General features: G+C 44.2%; 1 protein-coding gene across 1 annotated transcript in view; it reads right to left on the reverse strand.

The window, feature by feature from the left end:
- Positions 1 to 23,144, reverse strand: part of NIPBL (NIPBL cohesin loading factor) — a 4,951,262-nt gene that overhangs the window by 2,733,616 nt on the left and 2,194,502 nt on the right. The window contains exon 18 of the mRNA XM_044076429.1: positions 19,972 to 20,052. Coding sequence (XP_043932364.1) covers positions 19,972 to 20,052 — 81 coding nt within the window. The remainder of the gene's footprint in view (positions 1 to 19,971; positions 20,053 to 23,144) is intronic.

The following is a 23,144-nucleotide window of genomic DNA, read 5'->3' on the forward strand; positions in this document are numbered from 1 at the left end:
CCACTGTCGTCCTCTGTAGGCACTTCCTCTGGTTTGGTTTCTGCCTCTGGAACGTCTATTCCTGCCCCTTTGAAATCTTGTGGAGTCAGGAAAGGACCAATTCTTGGCAGGCCAGTTCCTGCTAAACCTTGGGGGTTGAACCTGCAGGAAATCTTTAACAGTTTGAACTGATTTTGCCTTTTCTTCCATTTTCTTTATAACCTGCTGGGCAGGTGCACCAAACAAACTTGTCTTATCCATAGGAGCATCTAACAATTTAGCTTTAACATGATCTGGTAGAGCTTGCTCCTTTAGCCATGCATGCCTTCTTATCACTGTGCCAGTCATGGCTGATCTAAATGAAGCCTCCAGTGCATCATAGCCACATTTTAAGGAATGGTTACTAACCTGTTGTATGTTATTTACCATTTCTAATACATATTTCTTGTCAAGAGCTTCATCAGTGGTTAATTTTTTAGTTAACTGATCAAGCATAAACTCTTGGTATTGTATCATGTGAAACTGGCAGTTTAAAGCTCTAGCTGAGAGAGTAGCTGAAGTATATACTTTTTTACCCCATCTGTCTAATGCCCTTGCTTCCCTTTCAGAAGGGGTAGGGTTTTTTGCTATGGTCGCGGCAACTGCCTTGGGACCCTGGGATATAGTTTCTGGGTCTGCAAGGGGGGCCTTGTAAAGGTGGTGATGAGTGTCAGGCACCCTGTAAAATCTGTCTGGTTTGGCAGGGGCTGGGGGTAATGAGTCTGGAGCAGAGCAGACATCATTAAAAGCGTCATCTACCACAGAAAGAACAGGAGGTATAGCTAAGGGCCTGTGCTGTGGAAGGTGCAGAAAGGTTCTAAGTCTTTTTCGGGAATCTGAGAATTCTTGTTGCTGCCATTGGAACTGCTCTCGCATGGCATGCAAGGTTTCCCCAAAGGAGAATTCTTCTGGAGGGGAAGCAGCTGGAATGGATTCTTCAGCATCAGAATCCTCAAAATTAGAGAAAGGGGCCTCTGGCTGGTCAGTAATGTCTGATTCATCTGCAGAATCATCAGAGGACACAGGCTCAGGGGGCTCTGCCCTAGGTCTCTTATCTGGGGGCTGAGAGGCCCTGTCTGGGTGAGGTTGAGATCCTCTAATTAAAGAAATCAAATCTTCTGCCAAGGTGAGCATTTGAGAACTAGAAGAGGGCCTGGTTGAGGGTTGTTTAACAGGCACTGATTTGGTAGACTTGGCTGCTTTAGCCCTGGCGAAGGCCTTAATGGACATGGCTGCTGGAGGCCTAGCAGCACCACGTGCTGGGGTAGAGACATCCAGGGGAATGGTGTCTGATAAGTCAGGGGGTAAAGTTTCAGAGGCCGATTCAAGAATTGTAGCAGGGGCCTCAAGAGTAGAGTTAGATTCGGCTGTACCTAGATCAGTTTTCTCGGTTTCGGCCGAAACCGAGACACTCGCGGTTTGCTTAAGCGTGGTTTCAGCCGAAACCGCGGACCGCGAGTGTCGGTCTTTTTCTTTGCGTTTTTTGGCAGAAAGTGCAGTCGGAGGTTCCGACGACATAATGTAAGCAAAGTCAGAACCGAAAAACTGTTCTGCAAACTCCGACCGACGCCTAAGCGTTCGTCGGTTGAAGGAAGCACAGGCCGAACAGGCTGCTACGTCGTGGGCTGGGCCTAAACAAGGCAGACAGTAAGAATGGAAATCTTTATGAGGTATTTGTTTCCCACAGGTTAAACAATTATTAACTTTTTCTGACATCGGCTGAGGCAAGAAAGAGTCCCCAACGGGGTACTTAGCTTTAGAAGTCTTCGAAGTAGTATTCGGTAGAAAAATCTGTGGATCGGACCGACCGGCACTTGCGAACAGCTTCTGCTTCGGGCGCCACGCGGCAAGAAAGACTGAGGAAAATGGCGTCGGCTGATGCCTTTATACCCGAAGTCCAACAGAGATGACGTCGGATGAAGAGCGACATCAGCCGAAGCCGGACCCGGACTTTGGAATCCGGCCGACTGACGGGCTGCCTGACGACAGGACAACCCAGCTGTTATGACTGCAGATGCATCCATGAAGGACATCCCCTGATCAAAGTAATCAGGTCTTCGGCCATTTTGAGCATCTGTTTTTTTAGGCGTGGAGGCCTGTCCATGGGGCTGTTGTACTTGTTTCTTTGACTTTAAAGCTGCTTTAGTTTTTGCCTTTGAAGCTGAAGTCGTTTTAACATATAATTGTGTAGGCTTGAAAAAGCCCTCAGAAGCCGATGCCTGCTCAGTGGCTCCGGACCCATCTGAGGGAATGGTTTCCAAAGGTCCAATACCTTGAGTTTCTGTAGGCCTGGTTGACTCCACGTGGGAGTCGGTATCGGCCTGCGGCTCTAAAGTAGCGGTCGTCAGGGGCTGCGAAAGCACCTCACTGAGGACCGGCGACTGGACTCGAGGAAACCATCGGTTTTGGACCTTGGATGCCTGTCCTTTTCTTTTTCTTTGCGCTTTTTGCAAACTCCGGTAGTCAGCTGTTCCGAAGGCATTATATAATTAAATAGTCTGCCAAAGTAATGAAATGCAAAATCGTACAGGCGCTTAATAGTGCGTTGGTTAAATCTAGCACAAAACCGACAACTAGCAATGTCGTGGTCAGGGCCTAGGAAAGGAATACAGTAAGAATGAAAATCCTTATGAGGTATTTGCTTCCCACAAGAAATACAATTATTAACTTTTTCTGACATCGGTCTGGAGCAAGAAAAAAGTTTCCCCAGTGGGGTACTTAGCTTTTAATGAAGACTTCGGAGCTGAAATTCGAAATTGAAAATCACAGTAGTCGGCTGACTGGCACTTGCCAACTGTTTTTGCTTCGGACACCGCGCGGAAAGAAAGACTGAAGAAAATGGCGTTGGCTGCATCTTTTATACCCCTGGCGCATTGACGTCAGGGAAGAGGCGACAGCAACCGATGCCGGACCTAGACTTTGGAATTCAGGCCGACTGCGGGTAGCCTGCCAGCAGGATAACCCAATTGTAATGACTGCAACAGTGAAACACGATGAACATCACTAAGTGTGCTGAAACACACCATTATTTTTAAGAAAATGGATTTTAATTATTTGTATATGGCACTGTCACTTTAGTCATAATGTATTGTGATGTCATTAACTGAACTGCTTTTAAATAAGACTCATTTTATGAGGCAGTCTTGTCAGATGAAGTTGTGAATACCGTGAAAGCGCTAACATCTCTAATAAACTATTTTATCTACCTGCTGTAACTGAGGTTTCTTCTACTATTTTACTACTTTTTGTTACCTACTACAGTTATGCTACACGTTTGAGCCGTTTTTATCTTCAGTATCTTAACCGTCCATGCACAAAGAATAAAGTACTCTCTCACCCTTGTTCAGCGAGTTGGGCAAGAATACAGGAGGATAAATAGACTGATCCAAGAAGAATTCTGATACTACCTTGGGCAAAAGAAACAGTTCTCAGGGTTACTCCGTCCATATGAAAAATGAGAAAGGGTTCTTTACATACAAGAATCTGCAACTCAGACATACTCCTGGCTGTGGAAAGTACTAGCAGCAGGAAGTTTTTCCAGGTAAGCAAAATGAGTGGTGCTGAGGCCTCTGGTTCAAAGGGTGGTAGTGCTAACTTTTTCTAGTACGTAATTCAGGACCCAGGAGGGTGCAGATTCTCATTTGGGTGGGCAAAGATATAGGCTCCCTTTTAGGAACCATTTCACTTGAAGATAAGTATACATAAGAGGGGACAAGAACAGGCAAGGCAGACAACAGAAGTGTGCACTTTTACACTGGAATAAGACAGTCCTTTGCACAGTAGGGAGAGTATTCCAGTATCTGTCGCAATCTTGCTCTGGCAGGTAGAATATCTTTTGTCTTGCATCAGACCAAAAACCTTTCCCATTTTGTTTCACAGGACTTTTTCGTACTTGCCTTTCTAGCTTCCCTTAGTAATGCTTGCACATCCTCTGAAAAGGACTGCCTGGAAAGAATCATTAGCCAATCTTTCAGACAGTTATTCTCTACGTGTCCTCAGGTTGAGATGAACAATAGACCCTTTGTTCTGGGTTAGGAGACCCATGAGGAGGAAAGTGCAATGATTGAGAGTTAGGAGGAAGAAGTACAGTACAGTTGTGTACACTTACCATAAATGTAGATATCCAAGTGTATTCACTGTTGCTGTCATTACATTTGGGGAATCTGCTGGCAGGTTGCCCTCAGTCGGCCTGATTAACAAAGTCTTGGGTCCTGCATCGGTTGCTGTCCCTTCTTCCATGACGTCAGGTCGTCAGGGGTATAAAACATGCAGCCAACGCCATTACATCAGTTTTTCTTGCCCCAGATGTCAGGTGCCCCCCAAATGGGGAGCAAATAAAATTAATAACACATAAAATATACCTTCAATCCCAAAAGCAAATACACCAAAAGGGTTTTCAAGCATAGTGAAAGAAAGTAGATGTATAGCCAGACACAAATAGGGGGCTAGAGGGAGGGTAACCAGGACCGCAATAGTGAATACACTCGAACGTCTACATTTATGCTAAGTGTACACAACTGTACTATGTTCTTAGTGTTTCACTGTTGCAGTCATTACATTTGGGTAGATTCCCAAAGCTATGGTTGGGTGGACGGAATTATACAGCATTAGGACCAGCTATTAGGCCCTGCAGGACAGCAGTGGCAAAGCCAGCTCTGGATTTAGATAAAAGTGGTAAATGGTAATGTTTGGTGAACATATGAAAGGAGCTTCAGGTAGCAGCTTCTAGAATGTCCCTGGTAGGAACACCTCTGAGAAAGGCTGTAGAAGTAGATGCAGCCCAGGTGGAATGCGATCTGATCCCAAGGGATAGTTTTTCTATGGTGCATATAGCAGAAATTAATACAATGGCTTATCCATTTGGAAATGGTTTGCTTTGAAACAGCATTTCCCTCTGCCCCTGCAGCAAATGCCACCAGCAGCAGTTCAGATTTTCTTGGAGATTTTGTCCTGTTTAAGCAAAATCTAAGTTGTCTGTGTACATCCATTGAATGCAGAATCCGCTCCCCCTTGTTCTGTGGATTGGGAAAAAAGGTTGGCAAATGAATGGTCTGATTAAGAGCCACACTGGATACAACCTTAGGCATGAAGGATGGATTGGTCCTGAGAGATACCCTGTCCGCATGAAAAATGATGAAAGGTTCCACTGTCATAAGAGCCTGTAATTCAGAAATCCCTCTAGCTGAAGTGACTGCTAAAAGGAAAGCTGTTTTCCAGGAGAGAAATTTTAAGTCTGCAATAGCAGCTGGCTCGAAAGGAAAGAGAGTGAGCTTTTCCAATACAAAATTGAGGTCCCAGGCAGGGGTTGGAGCTCTCCTAGTTGTCTTAAATTTTTGGCCCCTCTGAGATACTGCTTTAGTAGAGGATGAGAGAAGAGGGGAGGTTTCTGTGTTGTAATGAGCTGAAATGGCCGAGGCATGGAATTTTATGGAAGAAAAGGACAGGTCCTTGTGAAGCATCTCAGTTAAGTATTGTAAAATCTGAGGAATGTTGGGCACTGCTGTGCTTTATCCCTTGAGACTGATTCCAGGTACAGAATATTTTCCATTTGTCAGCATAAGATTTTCTAGAACTAGGCCTTCTCGCCTCCAAAATGACATCTATCACAGGTTTGCTGAGGGATGCTAAGGGTGAATTTAGGTGATTAGCCACACTGCAAGATTCAAAGTTTGGAGATGAGTGTGCAGAATTTGGTTGTTCTGCTGAGACAGTTAAGTAAGGAGTCTGAGGCAGGTGCCACGGTGGAAGGTGACACACCGCTCAGGAGTGGGTACCAGTGTTGGCGAGGCCAGTCTGGAGCACTCAAAATAATTTTTGGCTTGTCCTGTTTGACTTTTAGTAGAACTTTGGAGAGCAGAGGCAGAGGGGGAAAGGCATAGACTGATAGGTTTTTCCAGCTGAAGGACAGAACATCCACTTTCCAGGCTTCCTCGTGATGTGTTCTTGTGCAAAATTTGTCCAACTGATAGTTCTGGGGTGAGGCAAAAAGATCTATGTCTGGACTCCCCCATTTGCCTGTCAACATGTTGAAAATCCGTGGTTCAAGTTTCCATTCGTGTAGGTCCATGAGATTTCTGCTTAGTTTGTTTGCCAGAATATTCAGCTTTCCTGGCAGGAATTGAGCTTGTAGTTGTACTTGATAGGTCAAGGCAGTGTTCCACAATGCCATGGCTAGTCTGCAAAGGGGGTAGGAGTGTAGGACCTACCTCTACCTTACAAAGGACCCTAAATCTAAAAGTATGTCCCACACCTTCATCCAATATATGCTTACTTAAGGCATTGGTGGGCAACTTCCTCCTGATTTCAGACCTGTGTTCCACCATTCTCTCCCGCAATTTTCTTATAGTTTTGTCTACATAGAATGAGGTGCAACACACACAATTAGCCAAATATTAGGTCTGAGGAAGGGTGACATTAATAATTTATTGGAACTGAAAGAACTAGAATGGATCATTAGACTTCAAGCTGATGTAGCCCCAGGCCTAAATAATTCAGTTAGTCTAAAGCCCGTTCTGGCTAAAAGACAGAGAGAAGTTTTATAAGTTTAAGTTTTAATTATTAATTATTAATTTTTAAGTATGGTGCATGTGATTTCATATGAAACAGTATAAAATTGTTTATTTATAAAAAAATATATATGCTTTATAGATGTGATTTTTTATGTGCTACTTTGCATATATTTATTGATTCATTGTAGCTTTAAATTTTTATTGTTAGGTGGGTTGGGTTGAAGCATGTGACTTTATGTTCTCCTATTTAAATGATGATTTTTTTATATGTTAAGTTATACCGATGAAGGGTGTAGACCCGAAAGCTTTATTTAATAAAGATCCTGGTGTATATTTCATAGTTATATTATTTGCCATGCAGCCAGATTTAAGGTTCTGAGTTGGCTGTACAGGATCTGATTGTTTTGTTGGATCAGAAGATGAGGAATTTGAGATGAAGTCCAGGCTGGGCCTTGAGACAAGCTCTTTAGGATTGGGTACCAGTGCTGGCATGGCCAGTCTGGGGCAATCAATATCATTTTTGGCTTCTCTTGCTTGACCTTTAGAAGCACCTTGGGGAGGAGAGGCAGTAGAGGAAAGGCATATACTGCAAGGGTTTTCCAGCTGAACGATAGAGCATCCACTTTCCATGCTTGTTTGTGATAAGTCCTTGTGCAGAATCTCTGCAGTTGGCAGCTGTGAGGGGAGGCAAATAGATCTATGTCTGGGCATCCCCATTTCTTTGTCATCATGCTGAAGACTTGTGGATCTAGCTTCCACTTGTGAGGGTCCATGAGGTTTCTGCTTAGTTCGTCTGCCAGAGTATTTGTCTTTCCTGGCAAGAATTGTGCTTGCAGATGCACTTGATAAGTCAATGCTGTGTTCCACAAAGTCATGGCTTGCCTGCAGAGGGGGTGGGAATGTGTGCCCCCTTGCTTGTTTATGTACCACATGACTGTAGTATTGTCCGTCTTTAGCAACAGTTGTCCTGGATGGAGTAGATCCTTGAAGGCTGTCAGGGCATTCCATACAGCTAGCATCTCTTTTTGGTTGATATGAAGATGTATTTGGCTTGCGGGCCATGTGCCCTGAATACATTTTCCTGCCATGTGTGCCCCCCAGGCATAGTCCGATGCATCTGTTGTTAGTCTGCCTGGCTGAGGGTAAAGTGAATGGCTGTCCCTTGTTGTGGTGACAGGTCAGTGCCCACCATCGAAACTCCTGTTGCAGGCAGGGAATGAGAGTAAATAATGTTTCCAGGCCGTGGCAATGTTGAGTCCAAACACTTTTTAGGTACCATTGTGGCTTCCTCATATGCAGTCTTGCATATGGAATTAGCAGAATGCAGGATGCCATGAAGCCCAAAGCCTGCAGAATTTTTCTTGCAGGTAACTGGGTTTTTGATGCCATCTTTTCGAAGTAAGAAGTCAGTTGCCTTTGTCTGGTGAGATAAGCCATCTGGGCAGTTGTATTTAAGCTTGCACCCAGGCATATTATCTCTTGAGAGGGTACTAGTTTTGATTTTTTTTCATTTACTGTGTACCCTAGGCAAATTAGTAATCTTTTTACAAATGCCAGATGCTTTAGTAGAATGTCCTTGCTCTCTGCTTGAATAAGGCAGTCATCCAAGTAGGGATATATTTGAATTCCTCTTTGTCTGCAAAATGCAACTACTGGTGCTAGGCATTTTGTTAAGACCCTGGGCGCAGTAGATAAGCCAAAGGGCAGTGCAGAGAATTGGTAGTGCATTGAGCCAGCTATGAATCTGAGGTATCTTCTGCAAGATTGTCTGATTGGGACATGCAGGTATGCCTCTTTGAGGTCCAAAGTTACCAGCCAAGCCTTCTTGCCCAGCATGGGCAGAAGTTGCTGCAGTGTCAACATTTTGAATTTTGAAATATCCAGAAAAGTGTTTAGAATAGACAGGTCCATTATTGGTCTCCATGCTTTGTCCTTCCTGGGTACCAAGAAAAGCCTCGAGTAAAAACCTTGTCCCTGCTCTTGCTGTGGTACTCACTGAATAGCCCTCATGTCCATGAGAGATAAAATTTGCTTTTCTGCCTCTGCCTATGGATTGTGTGGCAGATCTGGCATACCTTTTGTCTTTGGAAGGGTGTGAAAGTGGAACCTATATCCCTGAGAAACAATATTCAGTACTCATTTGTCCTGGGTGATCATGTGCCAAATTTGTAAAAAAAGTGCTAGCTTTCCCCCTAAGGGTGCTGCCAAAAGATAAGTGCTTGGCACTGGCAGTGGGAAGTCATCGGGACTGTTTCCTAAATGGTTGTGATTTGTCTTCTCCACCTTTGGAGGTAGAAGCACCCCATTGTTTAGGCCTGTATGAGCCTTGGGGCTGAGATCTGCCTCTAGAGCGTCTGTATCTGCCTCTATGTGGCTTGTCTGACACTGGAAAGGACCAATTTTTAGAAGGCCAGTTCCTGCTAAATCTGGGTGGCTGAACCTGTAAAAAATCCTTTACTGTCTGCATAGATTTCGCTTTATCCTCCATTTTCTTTAACACCTCTTCTGCTTTAACACCAAACAAAGTATCATGCTGTAATGGAGCATCCAATAATTTTTCTATAACATGATCAGGCAGATTCTGTTCCTTTAACCAAGCATGTCTCCGAATGACAGAACCTGTAACAGCGGCCCTGCAAGAGGCCTCTAGTGAATCAAAACCACATTGCAAAGTATGCTTTCCCACTTGTTCAGCTGCATGCAATAAATCCTGCATTTCCTTGTTTTCAGAACATTCAGAATTTGTCAGCATTTTCTGTTTTAGCATAGACATTAAGCATTGCTGATACTTAAGCATATGAAACTGGCAATTTAAAGCCATTACAGCCAAGGTAGCAGAGGTGTAAACTTTTTTCCCCCCATCTGTCCAGTGCTCTAGAATCCCTTTTAGAGGGGACAGTGTTTTTTGCAGTGGAAGCCTTGACCCCTTTGGGACCCTGAGATATAGTTTCTGGATCAGCAGCAGGGTTTTTATATAGAAATTTATTTGAATCTGGAACCCTGTAGTATTTATCTGGCTTAACAGGGGGGTAAAGGGGGTAAAGAGTCAGGAGACAGACCGGACTCTGAAAATACATCTACAACGTCTAGTACAGGTGGAATAGCAAGTGGTCTGTGTTGAGGCAGTAAAAGAAAATCTCGGAGCCTTTTCTTAGATTCTGAATAATCTTGGCTACCCAGTGGAAATGCTCCCTCATGGTGTGCAGGGTTTCTCCAAAAGAGTAGTCCCTCACGAGGAGAGGCTGAAGGGATAGATTCTTCAGCATCAGAGTCCTCATAGTGAGGAAGAGAGTATCCCTGTTCTGAAGAGAAGTCAGAGGAAATGGAAACCTAGGCCTCTTATCAGGAGGGGGATGGGAACCCCTGATCAAAGTAATTAGGTCTTCAGCCATTTTGAGCATCTGTTTCTTAGGCATGGAAGTCTGTCCAGGAGAATGCTGTACTTGTTTCTTTACCTTTAAAGCTGTTTTAGTCTTTGTCTTGGATGCTGAGGTTGGCTTGATATACAGCTGTGTAGGTCTGAAAACACCCTAAGAAGCAGATGCCTGCTCAGCGGCTCCGGACCCATCTGAGGGATTAGTTTCCGAAGGGCCAATACCTTGAGTATCCAGAGGCCTGGTTGTCTCCACGTGGGAGTCGGATGCTGCCTGTGGCTCTGAGGTAGCGGGTGTCAGGGGCTGCGAAAGCGCCTCACTGAGAACCGTCGACTGGCCTAGAGGAGGCTTCGTCGTCGGTTTTGGACCTCAGATGCCTATCCTTTCTTTTTCCTTGCACTTTTTATGAACTCCGGTCGTCAGCTGTTCTGACGGCATTATATAGTTAAATCTTCGGCGAAAGTAATGAAATGCAAAATCATACAGACGCTTAATAGTGCGTTGGTTAAATCTTGCACAGAACCGACAACTAGCAACGCCGTGTTCAGGGCCTAGGCAAGGAATACAGTAAGAATAAAAATCATTATGAGGTATTTGCTTCCCACAAGAAATACAATTGTTAACTTTTTCTGACATCGGTCTGGAGCAAGAAAAAAGTTTCCCCAATGGGGTACTTAGCTTTATTGAAGACTTCGGATCTGAAATTCAATTTCGAAAATCTCAGGAGTCGGCCGACCGGCACTTGCAAACTGCTTTTGCTTCGGGCACCACGCAGCAAGAAAGACTTAAGAAAATGGCGTCGACTGCATCTTATATATCCCTGGCGCACTGACGTCAAGGAAGAGGCGACAGCAACCGACGCCGGACCAGGACTTTGGAATTCAGGCTGACTGCGGGTAGCCTGACAGCAGGATAACCCAAGTGTAATGACTGCAACAGTAAAACACAATCAACATCCATGTAGTATCTGTCTGGCTTACAAGAAGCCGGAGGCAGAGAATCAGGAGCCATATTAGATTCTGAAAAAACAATCAACAATGTCTAGAACAGGAGGTACAGCCAAAGGCCAAATTCCCTAAGTCTCTTTTTAGATTCAGAGAAATCCTGACTTTACCAGTGGAAATGTTCCCTTAAGGTACGTAAAGTTTCCCCAAAAGAAAAATCCTCAGAGAGAGAGGCAGAAGGAAAAGAATCTTTTGCATCAGAGTCCTCTTAAGTAGGTACAGACAATTCCTGTTCATTAGAAGAGTCAGAAGAAATAGAATCCTGTTCAGAAGATTCATAATCAATGTCTTGCCTAGGCCTCTTAGAAGGGGGAGGTTGGCTACCCCTGATCAGAGTAATTAAATCTTCAGCCATTTTTGATAATTTGTTTTTTAGGCATACGGGTCTGCACATGTGGCCCAGCTCTCGGTTTTATAGGCATAGTTCCAGATTTTGGCCTTAGTTTTGAAGATGACGTCAATCTAATATACAAATCTGTAGGCTGAAAACACCCTCAGATGCCGGTGCCTGCACAGCAGCTCCGGACCCATCCAAAGTAGAGACATCCGCGGGTTCCATAATTGAAGCATCTCGCAGCATACCGGACTCTGAATGGGTCTCAGTACAGGTCTGCGAATCAGAAGTAGTGGGTATCAGGGGCTGCGAAAGCACCTCACTGAGTACCGGCGAACTGGCAAATGGCTTAGGAGAAGCGTCGTCGGCAGTTTTGGACCTCAACGGCCTGTCTCTGTCTTTTTCTTTGCGTTTTTTTTAGATATTCTGGAAGTCGGATTGCTAACGGGCATTTCTGGATAATTAAAGCATGAACCAAAATATTTAGAAGAAAAATGTACCGACGTTTGATAGTGCGTTGATTAAATAAAGCACAAAACCGACAACAATGTACATTGTGGTCAGGGCCTAGGCAAGGAATACAGTACAAATGAAAATCCTCATGAGGTATTTGCTTCCCACAAGTAATGCAATTATTCACTTTTACTGACATCGGTAAGGAGCAAGAAAAAGTTTCCCAAACGGGGTGCTTAGCTTTTTAATTGAAGACTTCAGATCTGAAACTCGAAAACGAAAATTTCAGGAGTCGGCCGACCGGCACTTGCGAACTGCTTCTGCTTCGGGCACCGCAAAAGAAAGACTGATGTAATGGTGTCGGTTGCATGTTTTATACCCCTGACGACCTGATGTCATGGAAAGTACAGTTGTGTACACTTACCATAAATGTAGATGTTACAGAGTGTATTCACTGTTGCAGTCATTACATTTGGGTTATCCTGCTGGCAGGTTGCCCTCAGTCGGCTTGAATTCCAAAGTTTGGGTCCTGCAGCGGCTGCTGTTACCTCTTCCCTGACGTCAGGTCGTCAGGGGTATAAAAGATGCAGCAGACGCCATTTTCTTCAGTTTTTCTTGCCCCAGATGTCAGGTGCCCCCAAAAGGGTAGGCTAAAAATATGTTTAAACATACATGCACCAAAATAAGCTTTACCTTCATCTATAAGCAAATACCCCACCTAGGTTGTATAGATTAGAGAAGTAAAGGTAAGTTCCAGCAAAAGTAAAGGGGATGGCGGGTGGGTAAACCTGGACTGCAACAGTGAATACACTCGAACATCTACATTTACGGTAAGTGTACACAACTGTACTATGTTCTTCGTGTTTCACTGTTGCAGTCATTACATTTGGGTTGAGCCCCAAAGCTACGGTTGGGGGGCTGGAGCTAAACAGCATTAGGAGCGGCTATGAGGCCCTGCAGAACTGCAGTGGCAAAGCCAGCCCTGGATTTAGAGTAAAGAGGCAGATTGTAATGTTTTGTAAAGGTATGCACTGAACTTCAAGTAGCAGCCTCTAAAATGTCTTTGGTTGGTACTCCCCTGAGAAAGGCTGCAGAAGTGGTTGCAGCTCTGGTTGAATGTGGCCTAATTCCCTTAGGCACTGGTTTGCCATGCTGTGAGTAGCAGAAACGATTGCAGTGATCTATCCACTTTGAAATAGTCTGCTTGGTGATAGCCTTTCCTTGTGATGCTGCTGCATACGCCACTAGTAATTGTTCTGTCTTTCTGAAAACTTTAGTTTTGGCCAGGTAGAATCTAAGTTGTCTGTGTACGTCCAAAGAATGCAGAATTTTCTCCCCCTTGTTCTGTGGATTTGGATAAAAAGTTGGCAAATGAATAGATTGGTTAAGGGCTACACTGGATACCACCTTAGGCATAAATGTAGGGTTAGTTCTCAGAGAGACCATGTATGGATAAAAAATGATAAAGGGTTCCACAGCCATGAGAGCCTATAGCTCTGAAACCAGTCTTGCAGAAGTTATTGCTAGGAACAGAGCTGTTTACCAAGATACGAATTTTATATCTGCAGTAGTAGCTGGCTCAAAAGGAGGTAAGGTGAGTTTTTTCAAGACATAATTGAGGTCCCATGCAGGTATTGGCATTCTCCTTGGAGGCCTTAAGTTTTTGGCTCCTCTGAGGTACTGCCTTAATAAAGGATGAGAAAAGAGTGGTGGCTCTGTATTATGAGCCGAAATGGCAGAGGCACGGATTTTATTTGATGAAAAAGATAGGCCTTTGTCCAGCATCTCAGTTAAGTACTGCAAAATCGGAGGAATATTTGGGACAGCTGTATCAGTTCCTTGAGCTTGGTTCCAAGCACAAAATCTCTTCCATTTCCCAGCATAGGATTCTCTAGTACTAGGCCTTCTGGCTTCTAAAATGACATCCATCACAGCTTTACTGAGAGGTGTGGTTTGTATGGTTACATTATCCGCCATGCTGCCAGCTTTAGAGTCCTGAGTTGGCTTTGCAGAATTTGATTGTTTTGCTGGGACAGTAGATGAGGTATTTGAGGTAAGGTCCAGGCTGGGCACTGGGACAAGTTCCTTAAGCTCCGATAACAATACTGGCGTGGCCAGTCTGGGGCAATCAGAATCATTTTTGGTTTCTCCTGTCTGACCTTTAGGAGTACTTTGGGGAGGAGAGGCAGGGGAGGAAAGGCATATACGGATAGGTTTGTCCAGTTGAAAGATAAGGCATCCACTTTCTAAGCTTGTCTGTGATAAGTCCTTGTGCAGAATCTTTTTAGTTGATTGTTGTGAGGGGAGGGAAATAGATCAATGTCTGGGCGTCCCCATTTCTTTGTTATCATGCTGAAGACTTGTGGATTCAGTTGCCACTCGTGGGGATCCATGAGGTTTCTGCTTAGTTCGTCCGCCAGAGTATTTTCCTTTCCTGGCAGGAATTGTGCCTGCAGATGAACTTGGTAAGTCAATGCTGTGTCCCATAAAGCCATGGCTAGTCTGCAAAGGGGGTAGGAATGAGTGCCCCCTTGCTTGTTTAGGTACCACATGACCGTGGTGTTCTCTCTGTCTTTATCAGTAGTTGTCCTGGATGAAGTAAGTCCTTGAAGGCTGTCAGGGCATTTTGAACAGCTAGCATATCTTTCTGACTGATATGTAGATGCCCTGAATGCCTCTTCCTGCCATATGTGCCCCCCCCCAAGCATAATCTGATGCATCTGTCATTAGGCTCTGCCTGGCTGAGGGTAGCGAGAATGGCTGTCCCTTGTTTTGGTGACAAGCCTTTTCCCACCATCGAAGCTCCTGTTGCAGGCAGGGGATGAGAGTAATCATTGTTTCCAGGCTGTGGCAATGTTGTGTCCAGACACTTTTTAGGTACCATTGAATTTTCCTCATATCCAGTCTTGCATATGGTATTAGTAAGATGCAGGATGCCATGAAGACCAAAGCCTGTAGAATTTTTCTTGCAGATAACAGGGTCTTTGTTGCCATTTCCTAGAAATAGGTAGTCAGTTGCCTTTGTTTGTCTGGAGTGAGATAAGCCATCTGGGCAGGTGTATTTAAGCTTGCACCCAGGAATATTATCTATTGAGAGGGTACTAGTTCTGATTTCTTTTTGTTGACTGTGTACCCTAGGCATGTTAAAAGTAGTAGAATGTCCTTGTTCTCTGCTTGTATGAGGCAGTCGTCCAAGTAAGGATATATTTGTATTCCTCTTTGTCTGCAGTAAGCAATTACTGATGCCAGGCCCTTTATGAAGACCCTGGGCGAAGTAGATAAGCCAAAGGGCAGTGCAGAGAATTGGTAATGCTTTGAGCCAGCCTTGAATCTGAGGTATCTTCTGCATGACTGCCTGATTGGGACATGCAGGTATGGCTCTTTTAAGTCTAAAGTGACGAGTCAAGCCTTGCTGCCCAGCATGGGCAGAAGCTGCTGCAAGGTCAACATCTTGAATTTTGGTATATCCAGGAAAGTGTTTAGAATAGATAGGTCCAGTATTGGTCTCCATGCTTTGTCCTTTCTGGGTACCAAGAACAGTCTTGAGTAAAATCTTTGTCCTTGCTCTTGTTGTGGCACTTGTTGAATAGCCCTCATGTCCATGAGAGCTGTGACTTGTTTTTCAGCCTCTGACCATTAATTTTTTGGCAGGTCTGGCCAACCGTTTACCCTTGGCAGGGAATGGAAGTGAAACTTGTAGCCTTGTGACACTATGTCTAGAACCCATTTGTCCTGGGTTATAATGTGCCAATTTTGAGAAACAAAAGTGCTAGTTTTCCCCCTAAGGGTGCTGCCAGAAGATAAGCGCTTGGTGCAGGCAGGGGCAAGTCACTGGGATTGTTTCCTATATGGTTGTGATTTGTCTTCTCCACCTTTGGAGGTAGAAGCACCCCATTGCTTAGACCTATAGGAACCTTGCGGCTGTGATCTGCCTCTAGGGCGTCTGAATCTGCCCCTTTGAGGTCTGAGACTGGAAAGGACCAATTCTTTGTAGGCCAGTGTCTGCTAAATCTAGGTGGCTGTACCTGTTAAAAATCCTTGACCATTTGCATAGATGTAGCTTAGTCCTCCATTTTCTTTAACACCTCTTCTGCTTTAACACCAAACAAGGTATCATGTTGTAATGGAGCATCTAATAATTTTGCTTTAACATGATCAGGCAGATTTTGTTCTTTTAACCAAGCATGCCTCCTAATGACAAAACCCGTAACAGTGGCCCTGCAGGAGGCCTCCAGATAATCAAAACCACATTGCAAAGTATGCTTTCCAACTTGTTTAGCCTGCATGCAATAAATCCTGCATTTCTTTGTTTTCTGCACAATCAGAATTTACCATCATTTTCTGTTTAAGCAGTGTCATGATATATTTGCTGATATCTGAGCATATGAAACTGACAATTTAAGGCCCTTATAGCTAAGGTAGCAGATGTGTAAATCTTTTTCCCCCATCTATCCAGTGCCCTAGAATCCCTGTCAGAGGGGGTAGGTTTTTTTGCAGTGGAAGCCTTAACCCCCTCCCTTTGGGACCCTGAGAAATAGTTTCTGGGTCTGTAGTAGGGTTTTTGAAAATAAATTTATGAGAGTCGGGGACCCTGTAGTATCTGTCCGGCTTAACAGGAGCTGGAGGTAAGGAGTCAGGGGTCAGACTAGACTCTGTGAACACATCTACAATGTCTAACACAAGTTAGCTAGAGGTCTGTGTTGAGGTAGTAAAATTAAGTCTCTTCTTAGATTCTGAAAAATCTTGGCTCTCCCAGTGGAAGTGCTCCCTCATGGTATGCAAGATTTCCCCAAAAGAGTAGTCCTCAGGAGGAGAAGCTGAAAGAATTGACTCTTCAGCATCAGAATCCTCATAGGGGGGGGAAGAGAATATTCCTGATCAGAAGAGGAATCAGAAGAAATGGAAACCTGATCTGAAGATTCATAGTCTGTCTCTTGCCTAGGCCTCTTATCAGGAGGGGGTTGGGAACCCCTGATCAAGGTAATTAAGTCTTCGGCCATTTTGGATCTGTTTTTGGGCATGGAAGCCTGTCCATGTGGCTGGTGAACTTGTTTCTTTGCCTTTAAAGGTGTTTTAGTCTTTGCCTTTGAAGTCGGTTTAATATAGAATTGTTTAGATCTGAATACACCCTCAGAAGCCAATGCCTGCTCAGCAGCTCCGGACCCATCTGAGGGAATAACCTCCAAGGCTCCAATACCTTGGGTTTCCAGCGGCCTGGCTGACTCCACGTGGGAGTCGGTAGCGGCCTGCTACTCTAAAGTAGCAGGCGTCAGGGGCTGGCGACTTGCTTAGAAGAAGCTTAGTCGGTTTTGGACCTCGGTTGCCTGTCTTTTTCTTTGCGTTTTTTGTGAACTCCAGTATTCAGACGGTTATCAGATGACATTGTATAATTAAATCTTCACCTAAAACAGCTTATCGCAAAATCATACTGACGCTTAACAGTGAGTTGGTTAAATCTAGCACAAAACCGACAACTAGAAACGTCGTGGTCAGGGCCTAGGCAAGGAATACAGTAAGAATGAAAGTCCTTATAAGGTATTTCCTTCCCACAAGAAATACAATTAACTTTTTCTGACATCGGTATGGAGCAAGAAAAAAAAGTTTCCCCAACGGGGTACTTGGCTTTTAATGAAGACTTCGGATCTGAAACTCGAACACGAAAATCTCAGGAGTTGGCCGACCGGCACTTGCAAACTGCTTCTGCTTTGGGCACCCCGCGGCAAGAAGCCTGACATCAGGGAAGAGGCGACAGCAACCGACTCAGGACCCAAGACTTTGGAATTCAGGCCGACTGAGGGCAACCTGCCAGCAGGATAACCCAAATGTAATGACTGCAACAGTGAAACACGAAGAACATGAAGGGACAGCAACCGACGCAGGACCCAAGACTTTGTTAATCAGGCCGACTGAGGGCAACCTACCAGCAGATTACCAAATGTAATGACTGCAACAGTGAAACACGAAGAACATTCAGTGCAGTATGGGCCAGTAAGAAGCCATATACTTATCATCCTTAGCCCATCCTCCCTCACTTTCTGGAATATGCTGGGGATAAGGGGTGCTGGAGAAACGTCAAAGAAACTGGTTTGTCCAGTTGAAGGAAAAGGCATCTGTTTCTCCATGCCACTCTCCGGGGAGTCCATGAAAAGAATTTGCTGATGTGCCTGTTTTCCGGGGAAGCAAAATATCTCTGGCACACACCATCTATTTGGCAGATCTAAAACCTTACCTTTTCAGAATCCATTCACTGCGGTCTAGGATGGAGCTGTTCAGACTGTGTACCACTAAGTTACTGTGAATCGGGATGTATGATGACATGGAAGTCCGTCTTTATTGCTGAGGCACTAGCCATATGCTAAGGTGGTAGGAATGAGTTCTCCATTTTAACAGCCTCAGACCCAACAGACATCAGTCTGATTTCAACACATGAGGACTGGGTTGTAGTAATGTTTGCCTCTAGAGGGGATGTAGTAGAGTACTCAGGCATGACAGTCACCAGACTACAGAGCTGCAAAAGCACTTCCCACAGAGTCGGGAAAACTCAAAAGATTCGGGAAGCCGGTATGGAGAGGTCTTCTATCTGAATCACATTCACCTTCAAAGCATTTTTCCTTTTGTTTTTAGCTGAATTGTCAGGTTATTCAAGCCGTCCGATAGGCTGACTATGCTGACATAAGCTGTTCTTGTGCACTGCACTGACACGGCAAGAAAGAACTGAAGATGGTGTCATTGAACAACCTTGCTTGCAGTGGATGGTGAAAGACTAACATTCAGGCCTGTTGGCAGATGTCCCAAGACTTAGTACTGTAGCACTGACTACGATGAAGACCCACTAATGCATGGGGCCAAAAATGATTCGTCACAATTATATTTGTAAAGTCTTTCTAAATCTTCAAAATTAACCTGGTTATCAGTGGAGAGTGTGGACATGTACACAGAAACATTCAATGAGAAGGCATCCGTTTTCAATGTCTGCTTGCATGGAATCGTGAAGCAGAATTTCTTTATGTTGTAAAGAGGCAAACAGATTTCAGGAGTCTGCCACAGTTGAAACAATTCCTGGAATTTACCCCGAGTTCAGTTTCCATTCGTAATGGACTGCCCTGGCCTTGCACAACATATTTGCATAAACGTTTTGCTTTGATGAGAAGTAGGCAACTTGAAGAGAAAGGTTGTGATGCGTTCCTAGGTCCAAGGCTACCACAGTTAGTCCGCAAAGGGTATGAGATCAGGTTTCCCCCCTGTTTACACACCAAATCATTGAAGTGCTGTATGTGGTTACCAGCTGAGGACCTGGAGACGAAGTTATTATTGAATTTGACAGCCTTTATTACAGTCATTTTTTTTTTTTTTTTACATTTATGTATTTTATTCTATCCTGTTCTACAGACCCTGAACTTTCAACCCAAAGTGTAAGGCATCTGTGTTTAAGACTGAATAGGAGCTGGAAGGGAGAAGGGGACACAAGTTGAGATACACCTAGTCCACCCACCAAAGTAATTCCCTTCTGATAAACCCCAACAATAGGATCTGAAAAGAAAGTGGTGTTGGGTCCAAACAGATTTGAGAAACCACTGAATTTTTTCTCATGTACAGTCTGTAAAGCAAAATCATGAGAACTGTATATTCCCTGACCAGAGTCAGACCTTTTGGAGTAAATCTGAAAGTATTCCTTGTAAAGGTCTAATTTGTCCTGGGGAAGAAAAGCCCTCATGTGGGATGTATCCAGAAGGCATCACAAAAACAATATTCATTGAGAAAGAATGACAGAGGTTTTCAGTATGTTCACCTGGAATTCCAGACTAAGAAGGTCCTATACCCTGGCCAGACATTCCTAATACAGACAGAATGGGACTTTGATAAGAAAAAGTAAAGTTCAAGATGTTTCTCTTCAGTCTCCCTCTCATTCAGCCTTGATTTTAATAAGAAAATATTCTTATTGTGTCCTATTTCTCAAATACTTCAATTGTTTTCTAAAAATTTTCTGCGACTGTCTTACATTTTCAGCTCTCTCTCTCTCCCTTTGGGCTGTCTGTAGCTCAGTGCAAGTTGCAAGATGAATCTTCAACATATAAAGCACGTAAGTAATGGTAACTTTAATAAGGCACATATTAAGTAAATTTTACATCAGCAATAAACCATCCTAGAAACTATCACAATGCTCCTGAGGCATTTGTGAGCAATAGCATACAGATAATAGTGCCATGCATCAAACCTTCAAAATGCACAAGTAAACTGCATCAAGTTTATTTGAAAAACATGCAAAAGAACATACTTACTGCAGTAACTAATCTGATGGCACACAGCTGCAACTCACTAACGTTTTCTACAAAAAACGGTGTTATTCCCATTGAAGATATCTAACGAACATGAGAGAAGGAACACATTAGGACAATGATAACGAAACAATTTTAAGTATTTAATCTGCTGTTCTAAATATTATGCAAAAAACTATCAACCAGTGTGCATACAAAACTAATGAAAGAAACTGACGACAACAGGTAAGACAAATCTTCTACTCATAATGGAACCTAAGTACAGTCGTGTATACTTACCATAAATGTAAAAGTTAAATCGTATTTACTGTTGCAATCCTAACTTGTGGGATTTCTCACTGTGGAAGCTCTTGGCTGGCCCGACTACCAGAGAAAAACTTCCCTCCTCCAGGAGCCGCTGAATGCCCTATCAGACATCACTATGCTTTGGTATAAGGGGTGTCTGCCTGTGCCATGACCTTAGTACTTTTCTTGCTCCTACAGGTGGGAGCCCCAGAGAGGGCTCCTGAGGTCAAGGGCCTGAACACTGAAGTCCAGGAAAAGGAAAGTTAAGGGGTTAACCTTTATGAAAAGGAAAGTGTCCCAGCCTGCTCTGAAGGCTGGGGGGGAGGGGGGAGAGATTCTGCAACTGTGAATACACGAACATCTACATTTATGGTGAGTTTACACAACTGTACTACATCCGTGTTTCACTGTTGCAGTCCTAATTTGTGGAATGATTCGCAAAGCTGAAAGGAAAGGGAGGGAGGATGGAAGATTAAAGAGAGATGAGGATGCCCTACAAGACAGCAGTGGCAAATCCTGCTCTCGACCTGGAGAAGGTTGAAAGGTGGTAATGTTTGGTAAAATGCACTGAAGACAAAGTTGCAGCCTCCAAAATGTCTTTTGTGGACACCCCTTTAAGGAAAGCAGTAAAGCAGCAATAGTTCTGGTGGCATGTGTCCTCACAGCATCGTGAAGTTTCATACTGTAATGGCTGTAATAGAAGGAAATACAATGGGAGATCCAATTTAGAGGCGTTTTGCTTAGAAACTGTTTTCCTCTCCAAGCTACAAATGGTCTGATTTACTGATCGTCTTGGTTCTAAGTAGTAACAGAGCTGCCTATGTAAACTCAAGGAATGGAGTATCCTTTACTCTTTACTGTGGGGCTTGGGGAAGTAAGTAGGCAAAAGCATGGCTTGACTTAAGGCCGTCTCTGTCACCATCCTGGGCATATACATGGGCTAGTCTCGAGTGAGAGACTGTCTGGGTGGAAGATGAGGAATGGTTCCACAGTCATGAGGGCCTGAAACTCAGAAACCCTTCTAGCAGAGGTGATAGATAACAACAGGGCAGTCTTCCAGGACAAAAGTTTTAACTCAAGAGAAAGCAACTAGTTTGAATGGTGGAATGACAAGTTTTTCCAACACAAAACTGAGGTCCCAAGGTGAGACCAGAGGCTTTCTGAGTGGGGTATCCATCATGCAGACAATTTGAGGGCCTGCAAATTGGGCTGTACAATCCTGCCCTTGCCCTGTGTCAACAGGTCCATTTTCTGTGGCAGGTGCCATAATTCCACACTGGTCAGGCTGAACAGCAGAGAGTACCAATGCTGCCTGGGTCGATCTGGGACTATCAGTATTACTCTTGACCCCTTCTTCTCCTGTCTTTAGTAATACCGTGGGGAGTACAGGTATTGGAGGGAAGGCACAGAGAAAGAGGCCTGTCCAAGTGAAAGAAACTGCATCTGTCTTCCAGGCTGACTTCATTTTTTTCCCTGAAGCAAAACTTTTTCAAATGAGCATTTTCCTTGGTTGAGAAAAAGGTCTCTCAGTGGCTCACCCCATTTTTTGGCTGTACTGAGAAATACTGCCCAATGCAATTGCTACTTGCAAGGGTCTGACAGGCCTCTGCTCAGGCGATCTTGCTAGCTGGTTGTGTATACCCGGCAGGTACTATCCCATCAGATGTAATCCTAGGGAGTGTGCTGTTTCGCAAACATCCATTGCTAGGAGGCAAAGCAGGTACGAATGCCCCTCCCCCTCCAACTTGTTTATGTACCACATAACAGTGGTACTGCCTGTCTTCACTACTAGTACTTCTGGCTTCCATTTCTCTTGGAAGACTATCAGGCCATTCTGGACTACCATAAGTTATTTTACATGTGTGTGTGTGTGTGTGTGTGTGTGTGTGTGTGTGTGTGTGTGTGTGTGTGTGTGTGTGCGCATCTGAAGTTGGGAGTCCCAATTTCCTGGAGTCTGGAGACATTTGAAGTGGGATCCCCATGCTACTTCTGATGTGTCTTTTGTCAGAGTTGTCCATGAGGGGTGAAACTGAAGGGGAAACCTGGGTTGAGGAAGCAAGCCTGGGTCTAATAGGCAAATTCCACCCTGAGACAAGGAATCAGTTTTATTTTGGCTGTGAATGCTGATACCAGACATTTTTTGTGGTACCACTGCAGTTTCCTCATGTGCAGTCTGGCCAAGGAAATCACGAGGATGCAAGAGGCCATGAAGTACTCACTGACATTTTTGAAGTACAAGGTCAGGAAGGAGACCCTGTCTGGGGGGAAGAAGGCCTTCTGAAGAGCTGAATCCAGTAAGGCCCCTAGAAACACAATCCTGGTTGAGGAGTCAGATTTCTATGAATTGAACTCCATGGAGGTTAAAAGATTCTGAGTGAATAAGTCTGATTTGAGTTTTTTCAGGTCTGTTGCTTGGACAAGACAGTTGTCCAAATAAGACTAAATTTGGGCCCCTTTTGTTCTGCAGAAGGCTATCAGTTGAATTAGGCAATTTTGTGAAGACCCAGACAGCAGTGGACAAGCCAAAGGGCAGAGCACAGAAATGATAAATGCTTGGTACCTGCTCTGAAGCTTAAGAAGCTTCTATGCGATTCCTCTATGGGAATATGCAGGTATGAGTCTTTTTGATTCAGGGTAACTGAAAGCATTTGGGGATAACATGAGTTGAAGTTTCTGAAAGGTTAACATCTTGAATTTTGGAACTTGTAGGAATTGGTTGAGTCTTAACAGGTCCAGTATTGGCCACATGCCTTTCTTTCTTGGTACTAGGAACAGTCTGGGATAAAATAATTTTCCTTTTAAGTGCTCTGGTACTGGTTCCAACAAGCTCTGAGCGCACAGCAACTCTACTGGGTCAATGTCTCTGTTTTTGGTTTGGGAAGCCTGAGGTT

This window comes from Protopterus annectens, chromosome 1.part0 (genome assembly GCF_019279795.1).
Source record: "Protopterus annectens isolate FY-2018-M chromosome 1.part0, PAN1.0, whole genome shotgun sequence".
NCBI lineage: Eukaryota > Metazoa > Chordata > Ceratodontiformes > Protopteridae > Protopterus > Protopterus annectens.